Source organism: Ruditapes philippinarum, unplaced genomic scaffold, assembly GCF_026571515.1.
Source record: "Ruditapes philippinarum isolate M1 unplaced genomic scaffold, ASM2657151v2 ctg393_1_1_1_1, whole genome shotgun sequence".
In the NCBI taxonomy this organism is placed as follows: domain Eukaryota; kingdom Metazoa; phylum Mollusca; class Bivalvia; order Venerida; family Veneridae; genus Ruditapes; species Ruditapes philippinarum.
The window spans coordinates 177,457-199,134 of record NW_026854713.1 but is presented as its reverse complement, the minus strand read 5'-3'; the positions used below and the strand labels follow the sequence as shown (position 1 = coordinate 199,134).

Here is a 21,678-nt window from a genome sequence, read left to right as displayed (position 1 = left end):
AAGATATAAAAGTCAAACATCATTCCGGAATTTTATGGAGGTTTGATAATATTCTTTTTCTGACCTTTCGAGGTCGAGGAACGACGCGGATGAATTTAAGGTCATCAATAAGTTAGTTCCATAACTCTCGTGAAATCTCGTGAAATTCGACATTGGAGATAGTCGAAATTTACACCACGTGTGGAAAAAGATCGATTAAAACATACTCTTGCATGCCAATCTCAGGTATTGACATCCCCAAAAGAAGCACCATATTTAGTTGAATCTCAATTTGCATTAAATACTGTAAGTTGTTCTACCGTTTCACCATGTTCAACAATATGTGCGCCGTAAAACGTGCTTAATCCAGCGGGTGGGGTAATGTTTATTTTCTGAAAATAAAACAAGGTCGGCAGGAAAACTTACTTTGATTGACAAAGCAGAACTATTGTCTAGTCAAAAATTGATAGAAAATTTTTTTACATTGTGATTTGAATGAAAGTATTTACGTCCCTTTGTGTCAAGTTAATTACCAAAAGTTTTTACAGTCCGTGTAGAGCATGTTCGGTTACCTAGAGCGTAGAGCATGTTCGGTTACCTAGAGCCTGTCCCAGGTCGTGATCTGGGCAAAAGTTGTTTTGTCGATCTACCAGTTCAGCGAATTTATCTTATATGATAAAACACATTGTGGTTTCATCAAACTTAATTTATAGTGTCAGAGCAACAGATAAGCTTTAAAAGTGAATTGGGTATTACTCCATCATTTCCTTTGGAATTGGGTATTTGCTCCATTTAATTGGGTATTCAAAAACTCGATACCCTATGATTTCAAGATCAATTGGGTATTCAATTATGAAGATATGAATTTTATGGTTTCAAATTATACTGTATCAATAAAATTTAAACGGTTTTAAAAAGAAAATAGGATTAACCATTTACTAGAACTTTTCACAATTGTTTTATTTTTATATAAAATGCTCATGGTTTATTTCATAATAGCGAGCTCGACGAGCTGGCCCGAAGCAAAGCGAGCTTTACGGTAACGCGAGTACCTGCTAAGTGATGGTTTTGAAAACTTTCGTCCGAAGTACCGAATTGGACACATCGCAACTTTTCGAATTACAAGATAATGATAAAAACTGAGGAATTCTGACTGAAAACGGATGTGTAGATTGGTCACCTGCGCACTTCTATGAGAACCATAATTGGACAGGGAACCAGAATAACGGAAGCTGTGTATAAAATATCGAATGACGGTTTTAAAAGGGAAAATGTAAAATGAAAATTGAACGATTATTTTAACCGACTTTTCCCGTACAAAGGTTTTGCCGGATTTCATAAAATGTACATTCCTCTTTTTTCAACAAACAAAACTTTCTAACACTATTGGAAATTCTTCTATATAAACAAAGAAGGCCCGACAACAATGCACTCGCCGTTCTTATTATCTCCCTGTGTATTTTCACATTGAGGGCGCCATTTTGTTTGAAAAATCTGATAAATTAAAACAATTTTTTTTGTCGAATTTTGATGTGAAATCTATCTAGAATGAAAGAAAATGGTCTAACTAAGAAAATAAATCCGAACACCAATATCTTTTATTCAGTCGTTAACGCTGTACAGACGTTTAAAGTATTGTTTACGTGACGTCACAATGTAGCGCCAAACAGCACGTGCAAAACAATCAAATCAAGTACGCTATTTAAATGTCGCAAACGTGTTAAGTTTTACATTTATTTTACTTTTAATAATCTTTATTTCGTTGAAAAATTATATAGTGAAATAAAATAAACAAACAAAGTTTCAAATTTCGTTATCTACACACGTAAGATTTAACGACAGCCTTTAAAGAACGTTTCTATTGGAAACTCTGAGGCGAAAACAAATTTAACCATCCAAACATAAAGTCCAACATTATAATAATAATTATATTTTTTCTTGACGTGTTAAAATGGAAATTGATATTAATTCTTTGTGCATAATAATGCACGTTTTTCGTTCAAATGCTTTGTTATTAATCACTCAGGCCTATGGGCCTTCGTGATTATATTATTACGCATTTGATACTACGCATTTGAACTCAAACCGTGCATTATTCTACAACAATGCACTCAGAATTGATATCTTTTTCCAAAAAAAAAACAAAAAAAAAACAACAATAACAACAACAGAAAAAAATAAAGGGCGGAGCCATATTTAACACAGTACGTGTGACGTCACACGCACTCGTCACTGCATTATGAAACAACATTCGAGCCGATTCCTTCTTTCTTCCTGTAAATAATTCACGTAGCACAAATAATAAAATACATTAATTTTATTCATTTAATAGGAGGGAACCAGAATAAACGGAAGCAGTGCATAAAATACCCAATGACAATTTTAAAACGGAAAATTTAAAATAAAATTGAGCGATTATTTCATACTATTTCACGTTAAAAGTACATCGAGCTCGCTTTGAGGCTTTGCTTTTTCATATTATTATTAACAAATTCGTTTTCTGACTGATTTTTGATTATTTACGACCGTTTTGTTTCAAATCATTTTCCCTTTTGCACGACGCCATATTGCTTTCAAAGCGTCTATTGATACAGCTGGGACCTACTTATTGACGGTCTCCGTAAAATCAACGGTCTCGTGCTTTATTGACATGGCTTAGTCGGTCATTGGAGACCGGGGACCGTCGAAGACCGGAGACCGTTGATTTAGCATTGATTCGGAAATATTCGGATAGCATGCATATCGATACAATTTGTCCAAAACAACGAGCGTACGACAGATAAATTTTGCGATGATGAAAATGACAATACGCACGGGTTTTTAAGACAATTGCGTATTTTATTTTTTTTAATGGGTTTTGATACGCATTCTTAAAAAATCAATTGCGTATTTTCTAAAATTAATTGCGTAAATATGCAAATACGCACCTTATCTGTTGCTCTGAGTGTTATAAAAATTTTATTGTATATTAACTTGGCACATCGATTATGGTAGTAGTCAAAATATATCCACATACTGCCAGTTTTCAATCACAACCACTTTTCAATCATCCCTATAATTTTTTTATTTTTGACCTTATTTGTCATGTAACCCAACTGTAAGCACATCTTGCATTCACCTTGACTACATTTATTAGCAGCAATGTCAATTATGGCGATAAAAAAGAAAATGCTAGCATTTTAGTTCAAAATATGTGAAATGTGTGTTTTCCACTAATCCTTTATTTAGCCAGTTACAAATCGCAATACTTTTCTAAAAATAATTGATTTACAGACTCAGTTTTTTGTCAGTCTGCTGAAATGGATATTAAGTTGGACAACTGTTTCAATATCTTGAAGTCATAATATATACTGCACTTCAAAAGCTATAATTTTAATATGTACATATTTTACCATACAATTCTTAATTGAAAGGTAATACATCAATAAAGTAACAGTCACTTAAACAAGGAAAAGCATTATCTTTAAAAAACTTTTCAGTAAGCATTCACTAGAATGGTGTCATATAGACCTTAAGATCCTAAAAAATTCTCGAGAACATGCTTTTTCTGTTATGCAAATTAAAATGTACATCCATACCCCAATTGTGACAGCTTTACCACTGCAAATAGATATCAAGATTAAAAAATGGCATTATGATTAGGTTAAAATTGTTTATTACCATTTATCTGAAGTTGAGTTTGTCAAAATTTCTCCATAATACATAACTGATTATATTTTAACATTGTATGACAATTTTTATGTGGTACAGTTTATATTTTGTTAACTGATTGAAAAGTGGTTGTGAAATTTTGAAGAACAGGAAAATGGGTCAGTAATGATTTGTCCTCGATTCATAATAATAATTCAGGTAAAATTTTAAAAAGTTGGTGCATTTATTAGCTAAAATGATAATATTCGCAGAATTGAAAGAGAATTTCTTTTAATATAATTTCACTGTCAGTTATTGTAGAAAAATCTGTTAGCTGATCGGAAAGAGGCAGTACGGGGATATTGACGTGCCAAAGCTTGATTCTGAGATTTTTTTTCGTTCCGGGGTAGAATCTGGCTTTTTTTTTAGAGGGGAGATATTGCCCAGACACGAAAACAGCACAATATTTCGTTGCACAGTATAATTAGTTGGACTGCTATCGTAGGTGTTGATTTGTAATTTATCACATATTAAAAGCTAAGACCTTTGAAGATTTAAACAATAATTTTATTCATTATCTACACTAATATTTTGTACATTGGAGTGAAAAGCTTTGGCTTGCAGGCTAAAGACGGTAATAGACTACACATGTATTTTTAAAAAAAAAAAATTATTAAAATAGAGATTTCAGTGAAAATTTCAGTGAGTGCCATCTCTAGTTTGGCGCTACCATTTTAGAAATATCTCATTGATAATCAGAAAAATCCGAACCTTTTGGCGTAAGAATAAGCATTGAGATCTTCCAAGTGAAAATGTAAGCATTGCATGAAATATTGACCAACACCTTAAAAATGAATAATGTAAGCTGAAAAATGAATTAAAGTCTGACTTCTATGTTCATATGTTTTGCCTACTTTAATATATTAGTTTTAAATATTATGTAAACACATTGTATAAATATTTTTATGCCCCCACCATAAAATGGCTTGGGCATATAGTGTTACCCCGTTTCTGTTATTCTGTCCCTCTGTCCTTCCCTCAGACTTCCAGAAAGTTAAAAAAAAGTCTCAGTTTGGTCTGACAAACAATGACTGAAACGAAATCTGTCAGACCAAATGAAATTAACCAAAATTATAGGATTACTAAGGAAAACTTTGTATTTCTATAACTTTTTTGCCGTAAAAATTGGCAGTTCATTTTCACCTCCTCCCTGTAGTACACCAACGATTCATGGTCCTGCTTCCATTTTTCATTAAATTTTGACTGGGGTCTTTTCTTTTCATCCTTTTACTGCTGTTCTGCACGCTCCTCTGATGTAGATTATTTAGCGACACCATTTTGAATACATGCTACTTGAATAAAAGCCGGACAGTCGACCGATCCAGAATAAAAAATCGTCTGACCTAATTAAAATTTATTGGACATGTCCGTCGCACCGACGTATTTTGGGAAGTCTGCCTTCCGTCATCTGTCATCATCAGTTTCCATTCATTATCTTGGTAATGGTAATGATTGCACACATTAAACTCTAATTTGAGAGTTCAGGGATTTTTTTTTGGCTTATTTTTTAGCCGTTATTGGGTCATATTCCCAATTTGAAATAGTATATTATTTTCCCAATTCACAGGAAAAAATTCCCAATTGAAAATTACAAAAAAAAAAAAAAAAAATTTGAATAAAAATTCTAAAGTCTTTGAAAATAAGGGCTTCTTCACTGTAATAGTGCTTAACTGTTTAAAGATGCCATCCTTGACAGTAATTGTTTGCATCCAATTTTATCACTGTAAAATTTCAGTAATGCATTTTTCCCCAATTTTTAACAAAACACCGCAAAAAAAACCCTGGAGTTATAACCCCTTTCACTTTGAGAAAAATAAGAAAGTTTCAGTTTCCGTTCATTATCTCTCTACACATTCAACTCAAATTTGACATATATGGATATGTCAAAGGAATGTGCAGGTCAAGTTCCAATTTTGTCATGGTTTGATGATTTTTAGCAGAGTTATGCCCCTTTACCTTTGAAAAAAAAGGGGAAATTTTCAGTTTCTGAAAATTATCTCCCCAATAGTTGTACATATTCAACTCAAATTAATTGTGTGGATATGTCATAGGAATACGAATTTTGTCATCGTTTGATGATTTGTGACAGAGTTATCCCTCTTGAATTTGAAAAAAAAAGAGAAATTTTTAGTTTCTGTTTTATTTTTTCCCCAACAGTTATACATTTTCAACTCAAATTTGACATATAGATACATCTTAGGAATAAGAAGGCCAAGTTTGAAATTTTAAACTGTCAATAAAAACTTTTAATACCAAGGGGCATCTTTTATAATCTTTAAACTTATTTTGAAACCATTTCCACAATGATAAAAAAAATCCAATTTACCATCATGTCTCAAAAACATTATAAATGATTGCAGACTTCATACTACTTGTGTACAAGAAATATATTTGCTAAAGAGTGATAGCACATACATGAAATTAATATCCATTGTAATTTTTGTCTCGGAGCATTCTATTGTTAACATACAATAGTCATGTGTTTTGAATAACAGAGCATAAGAATTATACAGTTTTAGTCTCTAATTATCTTTAATGGTGCAGTTTAAACAACTTACTTAGTAATTGTATGAATGCAAGTAATTTTAAAAGGCCATAATAAAATTTGTATTTCAAATAATTCAGCATGTTATGCTAATTTCTTGTTTCAGGTGCAGTGTGACTAAATTTATACAGAAAGCAGTGGTTATCACCCTTGGAGTTGTGTATGGTGACCACTGACCAAGAAGAATGTCCAACATTAAAACCATCATAACATTTGCTGTACCAGCTGTGACAGCTTTGCTTGGTCTACTGTGGTACTTCAGAAGAAAGCCTCCAGCTGCTAGAAGATATGTCGACCCACCAGATAAAAAGAAAGTGTCGCCAGAGAATGACAAATCTACTTCAGATAAGAGCAAAGTTACAAATAACCTTTCAAAATTTGATGTTTCGAATGGCCAGGCTGGAAAGGGAAGCTCAAATACTCGTGAAAATCCATCATCAAGTAACAGTCTAGAAAAGACAGATCATCATTTAAATATTAAAGGTGATAATAAACCATCAAACACAGCTGCATCAGACATAAATGCAGAATCTACTGTAAGTGGTTGTGGAGATGCTAGGAATATCCTGGAGTTTCCTGTAGAGAATTTTATTCAGGAGTCCGTCATCAAACCATCTTTGGCAGAAGTACGCAGTTCTACTAAAAAATTCCAAGTTGATGTAAACATTAATGATGAATCAAAGGTTTCAGAGACTGCTAAAACCCCTCTACAGCTTGTTGAAGAATCCATTATTTCACCAAGTAAAATTGAAAATGTTCATGGTGCCCCTGATTCTTCTAGTCCAAATCCAGAACATGCCAATACAGCTGAAATGTCTCCAAAAGTAACAGATAAAAATGACATATCTAGTTTGTCTCAAGATGCTACAAAAAATGTCTCTAATAATTGTAATGTGAATTATAACAAAACAGAAAATAGTATGTTGAAAGAAGTAGATAATGATTTGAACTCTAAAGAAAATGTGTTAACAAGTTTAAACACTGAAGATCAAAATATCGGAGAATGTTCATCATTATCACGATCATGGCATGAAGACATACCAGAAAATATGGATGATCTCGAGAATAACCTGTCAATAGATTTATCACCAGAAAATGGCCATAGTGTACAAAAAACAAATTTAGAAAACACCAGTACAAAGTTGAATAAAACTGAAAGTTCAAAAAGTTCTGATGAAGTTCAAGACTCAAATAATCAGAACTCAGTTTTAGACTCGAAACAAAATAACCAGTCTGGTAAATTGCCATTGGATCAAATTTCAAATACTGGTTTACAAATTGACAAAACTACTGAAAATAATCAATCAGATTCTTCATCAAACTGTGATAATCTAAGTGAGGTAGGTATAATATTCATTGTTTTAAATATTAAAATGATGCAGGTTTTTGCAGTTAAGCCACAACATGTAATAGCAGATGCCTTAGGGAGTAAATCTTAGGCATCAGGAGGGAAAGTATAGATACAAAGTAAACTATTAGTTCATATTTGTATTCCTCATGAAAATTACTGTGTGCTGCATGCATATTAATTTATATATACAAATTTGTAAGAATTACTTAATAGGTTTTGTAATATATTGCATTCAGTTTATACTTAGTCGAACAGTGCATTCTAAGCAAATTTTATGCTTGTCTTGAAGAGGCAGTTTGTCCTTTAGTTATCTTGGCGTGAAACTAAATTTCAAGTTCATACCAGGAGCAAGACTGTGTACAATCAGGGCTTTGAATATCATTTGATATGAGTCCATTAGAAATGAACCTTATAAACATTTTTAAAGTTATTTGTATAGATTGATCATCTTTAAGTTATGTTAGTCCTTCATTATTATATATTATATACATGCACGTCTCGACTGTGGGTTCGAATCCCGACACAAACTATGGATTCTTACATGTGAGGAAGCTATCCAGCTAGCTTACGGAACATCGATGGTTCTATTCAGGCGCCCGTTCGTGCCTTGTATTGATAGAATTGATAATGGACTGTTCCATAAATGGAAGCTTGGCAAGTCCATGGAAGAAATGCAGTATGTCAAGGGCTAAACTTGGAGATATGAATGTATTTCGATATTACAGGCCTCTAACGACAGCGGTAAAGGTGGATCAGTCCAGGAGAATACAGGAACGTCACCACCGAATGATGATAGGTTGTTTGAGTTTAACATACCATCAGATATGTGCGGGTTGTTTATTGGTACACGAGGGAAGACTATTAAAATGATCAGTCAACAATCTGGGACAAAGATACGTTTACAGAACAATCCTTATACCCGAGACTTCCAGATTTGTGTTATTGAAGGTATTTTCTTATTTTACATTTGATAAGTATTTCTGTTTTAATCCATGTACACAAAAACTTGAATGATGGCAGGGAGTATATAGGAAATCATGCATAACTCATTGGTATGTCAAAAGGATAAGTAAAGTCAGTTTTTAAAAATCTCTCTACTAAGATATTTGGAATTTTCAGTAAATTTATCATTTGAATTTTCCTCTTAATTTATCTTAACAGAAATCGGGGATTGCATTTTTAGAACAATTTTATACAGTAGCCTCAAAACTCAGAAACCACTCATAGGCGTTTCATTTTACATGGATAAAACTGTGTGAAGAACTCAAGGAAAACTTTGCATTTCTGTTGTATTAAACTATCATATCAATATAAAATACTACAGGTCCCCAGAGTTCCATTGACACAGCATGTAGTATTATAAAAAGAAAATTTCCTACCATCAAGTACCCTGGTATGGACATGCAACCAGCTGTCAACCCAGTCATCATGCCAGAAATCATGCAGGTATGTTCATCACCACTGTATAGTTAAGTGCTGGTAGTGGTAGTGTTTACTCAGGATCACGGCAATAAGCCACATTGAATTTACTAGAGCTCAGTTCAGCCACTGCATTTTTTCCCTCAACAGGCTATCAAGCAGTTTACTAGTACTAGTTGCCTTCAGTACAGCAGAGAACTGATAACTTCTGTGCATACCAGAGCAGAGGTACCATGCAAATGACTGTAGAAAGGATCACTGCGAAAGCAGCCTGTGCTGTCTGGGAATCAAGCCCAGTTCGGCCCTATTCACAGTCCAACACTCTACCTCTCTGTATAGTTTATAACAGTAACAATGCGACATGTTCTAATTTAAGGGGCATTAAAAGCAGGATGCCTACAGATTTTGCAAATTTAATAGAAAAAACAATGGAATGAATGTTTTATTCTCAATCCAAATTTCCTTATGAACAATTCACACAATGCTATCTGAAGCAGATTTCTGTTTTGCCGTGTATAGTTCCATGTCATTGACTTTAAGTGTAACTTTAGATGACATATGAACAGCTGTTGCTTTAACAATATTTGTTTAGCCTCAAATAAAACTGCTGTTACATTTTGTGTTATCTATGAATTATTAATTCCTATTAAGGTATCTAATATCTTGATATAATATCTTGGCTTACACAGATTTTCTTTTAGTTTGATTGTGTAGGAAGCTGTAGGCTTATAGACACACTCGAATCCATTCCTGGAACCAGAATGCAAATGCAGCCAGAGATTCTTATATTACTAGTCTGAAGCATTAACCACCTAGCTATGTTGGCAATATTTTGTTATTCTACTGCAAATAGATGTAATACCATTATCTTTTACGTAGCCATTTCTTCAGGCTGACAATGATAAAGACACTAGAGATTCCCCAGTGCTGTGTAAGTTTAAGGTGTAATAGACTTAGTAAAAAAAAAAAGATTTGTCTAATAGAGAAATATGTATTTGTCCAGCTTTTAATTCTCTCCAATGCTCAGGTGAATTATCTAACAAACTTCAAATTTTGAAGTAGAAGTAACATTATATTGTTTTCTCAATTTTTGCAGCTAAGTTTGCCAGAGGGCGTGTCAGTGGACGTTGTTGTGTCCAGTATAGTGGATGCAGGTCGCATATTTGTACAACAGCCAACTCATCCATCTTACCCATCTCTAGATAGACTTAATACGTTCATGAGTCAATGCTACATGCAAGAGGGCAGCGTTCCAGATATTCCTCGCCCCATAGAAGGTATTGTATTTAACAATCTTATTGTATTTATTCCTTGATATATTTGAACAAGTTTTAAGTTCATTGAAAAACATTGAAACATTTTTCATTGATATTTTATTTTGCACTATATAAATGATAATTCAGGGAAAAAGGGGTTGAAGGAATGATATGAACATTTATTGGTCCAAACCTACATCAAACCTTACACAAATATTGGAAAAATATTTCTAGTCCAATCATGCTGTCGGCTGAAAAACCAGTGGAGTTTCATAAAGCTTCTTCAGTTGATATGATAATGAAATATGTGATTGTATTCCTTTTCAGCGGGAGTAATTTGTGCAGCACCAATGTTGAATGGCTGGTATCGCGCCCAGATAATGGCATCTCATGAGGCGGAGGGTGTCGATGAGTGCGACATCAAGTATGTTGACTATGGAGGATATAGTCGTGTATCAAGCTTATTATTGAAACAGATCCGAAGTGACTTTATGACACTTCCTTTCGAGGCCATAGAATGCTATCTTGCAAATATTACGCCATTGGATAGTAAGTTTTTACCACTGATCATGATCACCAACTGTTATTTTCATATATTTAAATAATTTGATCTGATAACATGAAATAATCAATAGTAATTTTAAGTCTCTCAATTTAAAACATATGTCCAATAATGCTGTAGATTGCAGTTGTGTGGAGATTATATGATGTATGAATTGTATAGGGATGCAACATTGCACCAGAGTTCCAATATATCCGAATGCACTTTGGACCAATTGTCAGGATTGTAAGTATGATTTGGTTATGGTATATAAAGCCACTGTCAGACGAGAGCACCTGCAATATTATTATGAAAAAATGCATCATCTCATTAACAGCCTCATTTATAAACAAAACAAAAAAAAGCGGATGAAAAACAGCTTGCTGTTTCACCAGCATTGTAAAGATGTGTTGCAATATTTTGCTTTGCCTGATTTTGTGCAGCCCTAAACTTGTATGCACTTTCTTGACTGATCAGTTGCTTGAAAAAGTGCTGTGGTTTGTGTAGGGACATTGCTATGTCCAGTAGATAACCTCAATTGATTTGAGGTCAGAGGGTCAAGGTCACATTAATGCATGAAATACTTGCCTAAAGAAGCTTTTCCGACAAAAAACAAGGGAATCCCAAGGCGTACAGTCCTAAGATTTTGTGTGGAAGTTGTTCATGACTAGAAGATGACCACCTTTGAATTTGAGATCAGTAGATTAAAGGTCATTTTGGCCTTGACCACTAACAGTTGTCGGACCAATAACTAGAGAAACTTTAGTCTACAGTTCAGAGGTCATAACTATTTTATGACCCCTATTGATGTCAGGTCAAATGTTGATGTCCCTATACCATTTAATGCCAAAAAGAAAGTGTTACTGAGATGTATGTTTTTGATTTTCATTATATGAATAAAACAGTTGTGTATTTGAAATAGAAGAAGTAATTAATAGTGAGTAATATGCCAACAATTTGGAGAAAATAACATGATGGTTATACTGAATACGCTAACAGGACAACATATACATGTATATAAGTTAAAATATTTGACCTGTTTTCAGATGAGCAGTATTTCAGTGCTGAGGCTGCTGTTGTATTAGAGGAACTTACACAAGGAAAATTACTCCAGGGACAGGTTGTTGGTCGAGCTGAAGATGGAATACCTTATGTACATGTTTACCAGATTACTGGAGCTAATTCTGTAAGTTGTCTACCATTGTTTGGTGTTTATTCCATTCTTTTAGACTGCTGGGATAAACAGACCTATTACCATTTACAGTCGAACTTCGTTCGCTCGAACTCGGAGGGCCTGTGCAAATTTGTTCGAGAGATCGGTAGTTCGAGCCAACCGAGGTTAAATTATTATTACATATAGAACATAGGCCTAAAGGTTGTCCAGCTTACATCGGTCAAGTGATAAATACGTCAATATAATTGTTTGTTAGTACATCCGTTTGTCGAATACGTCATATTCAGAATGATTATCCTATTAAAAACAGTATTAACGGTACACTGTGTTTATCTATATTCATGCATATTGAGTTCGATCGGGCGATCATTATCCAAACTGTGAATTTTACTTTAAACAATGAATTAATGAAATATTTAAAAAAAAAAACATTTAACAGCAGCATCTATTAGTAGTCATTTACTAAAAAAAAACACACATACAAGTATCATTCGATTACACTGTTACAAATCACGTTACATGAACCATTTATTTATTGACTTTTGCGCATTTTAGGAGTCATTTTCCTTTTATCGTTTCTAAAGACGGCAAATAAACAATTGTATCATAACAAACAAATCGGTTACAACACCTTTTATTTGGTTTCATTTAACCTTAATTGCCTTTGTCACGATCACGAGGTGTTAAAACATGTGTCACCGACTGTCAATTATTTAGAACATGTCGACCGCAACTTCTGTTGTCTGTTTGTGTTCGACCGAAAAGGTGTGATTTACACTATATTTCTGCCGACGGGACCAGAGATCAGGTTCGAGAGTTCGAGTGATGGGTGTTCGAGCGATCCGAGGTAGAACAATATATATTATATAGGAATTTTGCCGGGACTGGGCAATGAGTTCGAGCGAAGTGAGGTATTCGAGCGATCCGAGTTCGAGCGAACGAAGTTAAACTGTACTTAAATTTCCTGTTTTCAAAAATGATGGGAAAAGAAACCCACATACTTTAGCCCTTGCTCAAATTTTCTGAAATTCATATATTTCTTGAATTGAATTTTTGAAGGCTTGACATTGTTAAGGAAAAGATTGGTGAAAAAAACTCCCCTGTTACATCAATGACAAGTGGGGATCATGTGACTAAATTTGTTGGATCACTTGACATTTATTTTGAGTTTGGATTTTGATAAACATTGTATTTCATTTGAGTTAGCTATACACCTGGCTAATTCTTTCACATGCCAGTTCCTGAAACAGTGCTTAGACAAAGAGTTGATGACTTGAAAAAGTAATTGATTAACTTATTGATTTTAAGGCATACTTTACTTATTGATTAAATTAATGATTAATGGTTATTGTTTAGAAATTGATTAATAATTGGTTATCTCAATGAGTGAAGCTGGAAAGTCTATTTAATAAATTACAGAAATAACAGAAACAAAAACACTGTGTCATCATATTATTTACAGGACTACAAAGTTATGGGCCAAACATGACTTTTGAACATGCTCAAACAGATGGATAGGGGTAACACTATATGCCCCCTTGCCATATCATGGCCGAGATACAAAAATAGCTATGTAAACAGGGTTTTTTTTTGTCATTTTATGTTACGAACCATGTAATCCAGTTACCTCTCTGGTGTGGGTTCGATCCCCGGGAGATGCTTTGGTAGTTTAGCGCAGAGGAAGGTAGTCTTGTACTGGTGTAACTCTCCAGGAATGATGGTTAAGAAACTACCCGCCTATATGACTGAAATACTGTTGGAAAAAGGCGTAAAATGAAACAAACAAACAATGTTACGAACCAAACCAAAATGTGTAATTTTATTGAATTGTAATTGTTAAAATAAATGTTCAGTGTGGTTCACGCATATTATAATTACAATGTGCTTTCTTACAGGCATTGTTAGTGAACAGAGAAATAGTAAATAGAGGTGTGGTCAGGTGGGCTGAATTGATGGAATAAATTCACAATGGCAACATTACTTCAAGAGGATGGAATCTTTCTGGGAAACTTAATTACATCTGGGATAAATCATGGAGCAAGAAATTGGTTTACAGTGTCAAAATAGTCATCTTTTCATTCACCAATCATGGACCAGGAACGCTTTCATCTCTTTTTGTAAAGAGTTAACCATTTAATATATTATTATTGGAATTGTGTTGTGCATTTGTTACACACCCTGAAGGATGAAACTTTGATATTTGTAAATGAATCGCTGATCTGTTTGTGCATATGTTCTCATTTATGGACAGTAATGTCATCTTAACTTTCATTGTTCATCGAGTCATGAAAAATATATTTCTGTTTTTGCTGAAAGTTATGTCCTTTTAATTATATTTTCTTTAGAAGTCTTATATTGTATGTTTTTGGTTTTTTTACTGAGGAATTTTAGAGAAATTTTGAACAATTTCTGAACAATACAAACCATACCTTTAACTTTTTACCTATAAACCCCCTTACTGTTATATCAATGTTTTTAATGTTAGTTCCTCAGTTCAAGCATATGTTGGCAAATCATGACAAACAATGTCATAATTGTCCAAAGTTGTCAGACAAATCTCAACCTTTATAACTACGTATTTTTTTATTCGTAAGATCTCATGATGGAATCTTTTCTGCATTGCATATGGTTGTACAATAGGCTAAATCAGTCAACAAAACTTTAAGAGGGATTGCATTTTAGTTTTTAGTTTTAAAAAAACAAGCAAAATCTTCCCCCTCAAAATGTTAAGATGTCCTGTATTGACCAGCTGTTCACATTTGAAAAGTTGTGTTTTGTTTTGTTTTTATATTGATGGTGATTAATTTGTAAAAGTGGCAAAAATTGCCCAACAAGAATGAGTTTCAGGGGTGTCAATTTATGTTTTATCAATTCAGAAAATTATGTTAAGTGATTTTTTTGTCATTGAGTTAGAAACTTGTTGTTTTGAGTAATTATTTGTTTGATTTCCATTCCCTTGAAAGAATGTTTTATAATTTGTACATGTGACAGTGTGTGATAAAAGTTTGAGTGTAACATGCATGCTTCTAGACGGGTGTTTATAATACAAGTGTTTATGAAATATATAGATGTATTTTAACAGTGTGATATAAAGCATTGTTTTACATGGATTAGTTAGATAAGGCAGTGAGTGTATGGTTGAACTAAAACCTGTTATAGGCTAAAAATTGTATGTAAAGAGATAAAAACCATCTTGTTAGAAGTTAAAAATTTATGTCAAAGTCAAAAACCATAATTATGTCAAGTTGAACTAATGTTTGTCAAAGTGCAAAAACCATAGGTTGTAGTTTTAAAATATATAGATTAACAATTTGTTATTTTATTTGATAACAGAAAAGCTTAATGATATTATATGATATTGACATTTTGACTGTGGTTTACATATTTTCTCGACATGTTGATAAGGTTTTCTAGTTTAACCCCAACCATGCAGTATATCTCAAATGGACTTGTCCATCTTTCAATCTGGACACAATCATTTCATCATATTTAGTAGGGATGTCATCTGGAGCCGAAACGGCAATCCGGATATCCGAATCAAACATCCGGATACATCCGGACGTTCGGATCGTTGTTATATTCTTAGATGTCTGATATGACGTAACCATTTCTTCGCGACCTTTTTCAAAGTGTAGTATTTCGTTTTTCTTCCTTTTTAATTGAATGTTACATATCGAAAATCTTCCGTTATTGATTTTATTTCTTCTATATAGAATACGACTAGCTTTTATTTATAAATTTAGTGCGTGTGGTACTTACGATTTCAAATGAAATGGAAACGAAAATCGCCGCCGATTGTCTGAATTCCTCAATAAGCGCTATAGTACGCAATAAAATTCGCTCACATTTGTGAAAACAAAATAATACCCGTAAAAATTAAACATAATGTTTCCATTGTTCAATACACGCATACAATTAACACATGATGACCTTTGACACGCGTGTAGCCGGCTTTTCAAAAGAATCTGCCAATCTTTGATGTTTACCATCATGTAGCCCTGGCTGTTTGAATCGAATCATCAAAGAAAGTGCCGAAACTTACATGAATTACACACATTTAAGTGTTCATAAGTGAAAAAAGAAATGTGAAAAAAAAATGCACATGTTTGATTAATACTAAAGGAGAAAGTTATTTTGTCGGATAATTTTCGTATCAATTTCAATAAAAGCTTTGATAATTAACATATAATTCGTAAGTGAATTTCTTTATTTGATTATTTTATTTCTGCAGATTTTTCAATGTCTGAAAATAAGGAGTCGACGGGTCGGTAAGCCGAAATATATATAAAAATAATAACCTAATTAAATATTTAAATTTGGACATAAAAAATGTAACATCGTTGCCGATGACAGTCGCACGGGACTTAGAATCTTACAAAACTTAAATTTGATTAACAACATGTGTCATAATTGACTCGTAATTATTATAGTTATTATTGATTTTTTTGTGGACTGCAGAGGTTATGATGTGTATTGTCAAACTAAGGTACAATATACAATATGGTGTCAACGCCATGTCTACGATTATCTCAACGCATGTAATTATCACATTTTCTCAATATTTTAAAATACTTTATACGAACATCCGGATCAGAAAATCGGCTCCGGACACCGAATCGTTATCCGAACGTTCGGATATCCGGACTCCGAATGACATCCCTAATATTTAGGGGAAATTTCAAAATAATATGTACTGACTGAAAAAAACAAACAAATTAAACAGACCATGATGGCACAGATGTGTGATTGCACTGGTGGTATAGTTAGAAGCAGCTGCTGCTAGCAGGATCAAAGTAAAATGACAATGATAGAACAAGCAGAGCGTGGAAAGTCAGAGCAGGGTCACAGACCTCTCTAGGGCTGAATTGCTCTTAGATAACATGTATAACTTGTATAAAAACAATATCCTAAGTCTTGACATGTTTGAGAAAAATCCTTAGCTGGGCGCCACCATTTGAAAATCTTGGACTTGTTCTATGTTTAAGCTTATGACACTTTGAATTTTTTTTAAATAAAAGTGCATATAATAATTCTGACTGTTGACTTAAGACACGGTAGTCATCTGTACAAATTACGCTTCTAGTAGAAGAATGATGGAATTGATAAAAAATCAGTAATCAACTTTAGCTTGCCAAAATTCCTTCTGGGGCAACACTAAATTTATTAATATGGTTGTAAATAGGAGGTATAAATAGTCGAGGTATAGAAGCTGGGGAATAAAAAAAAAGATTTACATGATATATATTTATAATGGCTTAATAGTTCTCAGAAACAAAATCATAGGAAAAAATGCTGATGATGATAAATTGAAAGACTTGTATATACATAATGCTGACTTGGGAGAGATTAATTGTGGTAACCGATAAATAGTGGAAAATGTCAATCTGAACATCTTTGGCTATTATTCATAATCCTTATTCAAAGACTGACGGAAAGGGCCAAAAAGTTGTGTTGGTAAAACGTGCAAGAAAGAAGAACTCGTGCTTGTTCACTTACGCTTGCTTTCTTTGTTCTATCAATTTATGGTCCGTTGCATGCTAGTCATACTCTATAACGACTGTTAAGCTGTATCAAGCAGATGTAGTTGTCTTTGACTTGAAGTGGGCTGTAACTGACCGGACAATTTAACCTTGAAATAGACCCTATGCAATAAACAAGTACAAATGTAGACTTGTCCAATTTGAAAGGGGAGTACTATGTATTTACAGAAAGAAAAAAAAAATAATTTAAATGCACACAATGACATTTATATGATCAGATACACTGTGTGATGAGTAAAAACATTTTTACATATTTATACCCCCGCACAACAAAGTTGTAAGGGGGGTATACTGGAATCAGCTTGGCCGTCCGTCAGGCTGTCCGTCGGTTTTTTCTTGTCCGCCCAATAACTTAAGATTCTTTTGACCCTTAGTCTTCATATTTGGCATGGAGGTTAGTCATGATTAGTAGATGACCCCTATTGATTTTGAGGTCAAAGGTCAAGGTCACAGGGGCCTTGACTTCAAAAAGCTTGTCCGCCCAATAACTTAAGATTCCTTTGACCCACAGTCTTCATATTTGGCATGGAGGTTAGTCATGATTAGTAGATGACCCCTATTGATTTTGAGGTCACCAGGTCAAAGGTCAAGGTCACAGGGGCCTTGACTTCAAAAAGCTTGTCTGCCCAATAACTTAAGATACCTTTGACCCACAGTCTTCATATTTGGAATGGAGGTTAGTCATGATTAGTAGATGACCCGTATTGATTTTGAGGTCACCAGGTCAATACTTTAGATTCCTTTGACCCACAGTCTTCATATTTGGCATGGATGTTGATCATGATTAGTAGATGACCCCTTTTGATTTTGGGGTCAAAGGTCAAGGTCATAGGGACTTTGACTTCAAAAAGTTTGTCCACCCATTAACTTAAGATTCCTTTGACCCACAGTCTTCATATTTGGCATGGATGTTGATCATGACTATAAGGTGACCCCTATTGATTTTGAGGTCAAAGGTCACAGGGACCTTGACAAAAAAAGCTTTTCTTCTCAATTGTTAAAGAATGTCCTGTCTGCAATGTATTGATTTTGACATTTTCACATTTGAAGCATGTAGAATACATAACTTAGCAATGCACTGGCTTAGTACCCTCAGATTTGGCAGGGAGGTTGTCCTTGAGCTCTAAATGGCCACTGTGGATTCTGACAAAGTGGTATGCGGGGGTATTCACGCCATGATAGTGGCAGTTCTAGTTTTTTCAGAAGTTTGCTTTTGTTCAATGATTACAATTATACTGTTTTTTGTCGTCTGCTGCTAGTAACTGTGTTTACCTCTAAACTAAAAGTAATACTTCCTGATATCAAAATGGTGCTGTCCATAGAACAATATGGCTTGCTCCATAATCTTCCTGAATGCTTCAAATTTCTTGCTGAAGTTTAATCATGTCTCAGTGAGAAATAGTTGGTATAGTTTAAATGAACAGTTGCAGAGTAATTTATATATGCTTGTTTAGGTAAAGTTTGTGACATATATTGCCTCCCTTGTAATGCCTTAAGCATATCGTCCTTGTTAAAATTGAAATCATTAATTTGAATTTTATCAGGGATTTAAATACGGGCTTGTTTTTTTCAGATGCATCATTTGTTCACTTTGGTTGTTGTCTCATCTAAACTCTGGTCATATTTAAATAAAGTGATATGATATTAAAGTTGTGACAAACTGTTCTATGAATTTAGATAGTGTGTTATATTTGGGCAACATCCCTGTCTATACAACATGAATGTACCATTTCTGTCATGAAAATTCTGACTAGATTTTTGAGAGACAATAAATAAAGTCTTGCAGACAATAGAACAAATTTTTAAACATGTACCAGGTAGTCCCTTAATTTTTAACTTGATAAAAATTATATGAGCACATGAAAATTGTGAATTTATTTCTATAAAGCAAATTTTTACATGACATATTATAGAAAGTATACAGAGTTTGTCAACATAGATTTTAATATAAGCTATAAGCTTTCAAATCGATCCTAATAGTAATTTATGTATTGTAATTATGTACTGAAAACATTTAAGAAAAAAAATGGAATATTGTTAATAAACCACAATATATACTTGTTTTGTAGAATAATATTTACTACATTATTGCTTCGTACTATAGTTATAGAGGTTGTTTTAGTGAAGTATTACAGAAAAAGGTGGAAAGTTAGTGATAGATTTACTTATTGTTATCTTCTGGTATCATGGACTAAGCCTTAAAATTTGTCAACGAATAATATTTGAAAAAATGAAACCTATTTAAATCTGTTAGATTTATTTTCTTTTGTTATTTTCTCTTTTGTAATTTTCTTAGACATGTAATTGTAACTGAAAAATGGATTGTCAAATCAGATTATTTCTTCTGTCTACACAATAAACTGGAAATATTCCTGAGCATACTTAGAAAATTGTTTCACAGTGTAAATAAGCAAGAAATAGTTATATACAGCAAAGAAGCTCAGAAATTGTAAATGTGAATATTTATACAGAAATAGAAGTACATCAGTGTATATGCAGTGCTTACTAGTTTTGTTAGTGATGTGATAGTTATTTTTAGTGCTGAGTGAAATGAGTGTAAAAGATGTTAATGAATAGGAGTTAGTTTATTTTTGAAAAAGTTTTATTTTATTAGATTTTGTAAATTTTTTGGTAATTATCAATTGTCCCATATTGGTATCTTACAGTCTTCATATGTGTAGATTGATTGTTTTTTGTCTTTTAAGCAAAATAAAAACCATGTCACCCAACTGAGATGTTTTGTCAATACTTACATCATATCTGCTCATTTAGCTCAGTAGGCAGAGCATCAGGGTAGTTATCCAGGGGTCTTTGGTTCAATCCTCAGGTGAGGTGAAATTTGTCCTCTAACAAACAGTGTGTCTAGTGGTCATTGGAATCTCACTGGCGATTCAGAAATCATGTGGGATAAGTAGTCAGTCACTTGTTAAAAGATTGGTAATAACTGGTTCGTTATCCAGGAAACTCGGGTAGGTTGATTTACCTCCAAGACCAAATAATGTGTTTAAAATTGCATTAGAATAAGAAAAAAGAAAACGATATGATTGATGGTTTGTATAGCAAAGTTACTCTTGACGCAATAATTTCTTGCTGCTTTTGGTTTATGGAAAGAGATTGTGAATTCAATCATGTGATGAAAGCTATTCAATCATACAATGATAGCTATCATGCTAATTTAATGTTGTTGGTTCTATATAAAATAAGACTTGGCCTGAAATAATGCACAAGTACAAGGCAAGTTAAGTCTCGCTCAACCAATAAAGCTGATTAAGTTACTATTATGATCTTAATAGAACTTGAGCGACTTTAAACCTCCATTGTCTAGTCCATTTAAGTCCTTGTTGTGCAATCAAATAACACAATAGCAATCAGTGACGCCCGATTAAAGCCAATTAAGCAGATGCATTGAAAGGTGATTGGACAGTTTGTTCCTTAAATGTCATTAAACATTTGCTGGCCAAAACGCTTTTTTTTTTTAATCGAGGGCCCAGACATCCATTAAATATGCACCAGTACTTGAGGTATTGATCAATCGTGTAAAGTTTCATACAAATTGCATTAGTAGTACATTTGTATAAGAGAAGTGGTCCATACAAACTTTAAAAATAAAAATCATTAAAGGGCCGTTACTCTGACAAAAATCTTTGAACTGGAAAATGCTGATGATATGCACAACCAGACTTGGTACTGATCATCTATATAAAGTTTGAACAAAATTGCACCAGTAGTTTTTGAGTAGTCTGAACAAGTTTGTGGAGCGGACGGACATTCTAATGAGACAGTACTTAATATGTAGGGAAAATAGCCACATAAAAGCCTTCTGGAATGAATCACGTCGAAGAGGAAGTACAGTTACCTATTGTTCCTCTAGCCACATAAGTATTCAAATGTAAGCTTGGACAGACAGATGACAGAGAAGTGATTCCTATATGTAGCAGCTACTCTAGCAGATGACACAAAATCAGCTGTGTTTACATTGAAGTAAGAGGTCATTGAAATTCTTTTATGTAAGAAAGCTGTCATGATAGACTAAGGTTGGTGGTTCTACTAAGTGCTTGCTTTACCTGATATATTGCATCTTCCTTTCAAAGCTCTCTTTAAAGATGAAACAGTGCTGTAGCTTTAATTTTGCTTTGCCCATGCAATTTTAGCTATTAATCAGTTCAGTATGCTCTTTGGAATA

At 33.5% G+C, this 21,678-nt stretch overlaps 1 protein-coding gene across 2 annotated transcripts; it reads left to right on the top strand.

The window, feature by feature from the left end:
• The first annotated feature begins 87 nt into the window (after window positions 1–87).
• Window positions 88–15,459, top strand: LOC132740846 (A-kinase anchor protein 1, mitochondrial-like). Of its 2 annotated transcripts, none has more exons than XM_060728884.1 (8): window positions 88–225; window positions 6,321–7,554; window positions 8,291–8,513; window positions 8,890–9,011; window positions 10,081–10,261; window positions 10,568–10,789; window positions 11,828–11,967; window positions 13,851–15,459. In XM_060728884.1, the coding sequence occupies exons 2-8, from the start codon at window positions 6,400–6,402 to the stop codon at window positions 13,914–13,916; spliced, it is 2,109 nt and encodes a 702-aa protein (XP_060584867.1). In that variant the 5' UTR covers window positions 88–225; window positions 6,321–6,399; the 3' UTR covers window positions 13,917–15,459. The 2 variants fall into 2 exon arrangements, with proteins under 2 accessions (XP_060584867.1, XP_060584866.1); XM_060728883.1 differs by having other exon boundaries at window positions 128–285.
• The last annotated feature ends 6,219 nt before the right edge of the window (window positions 15,460–21,678 follow it).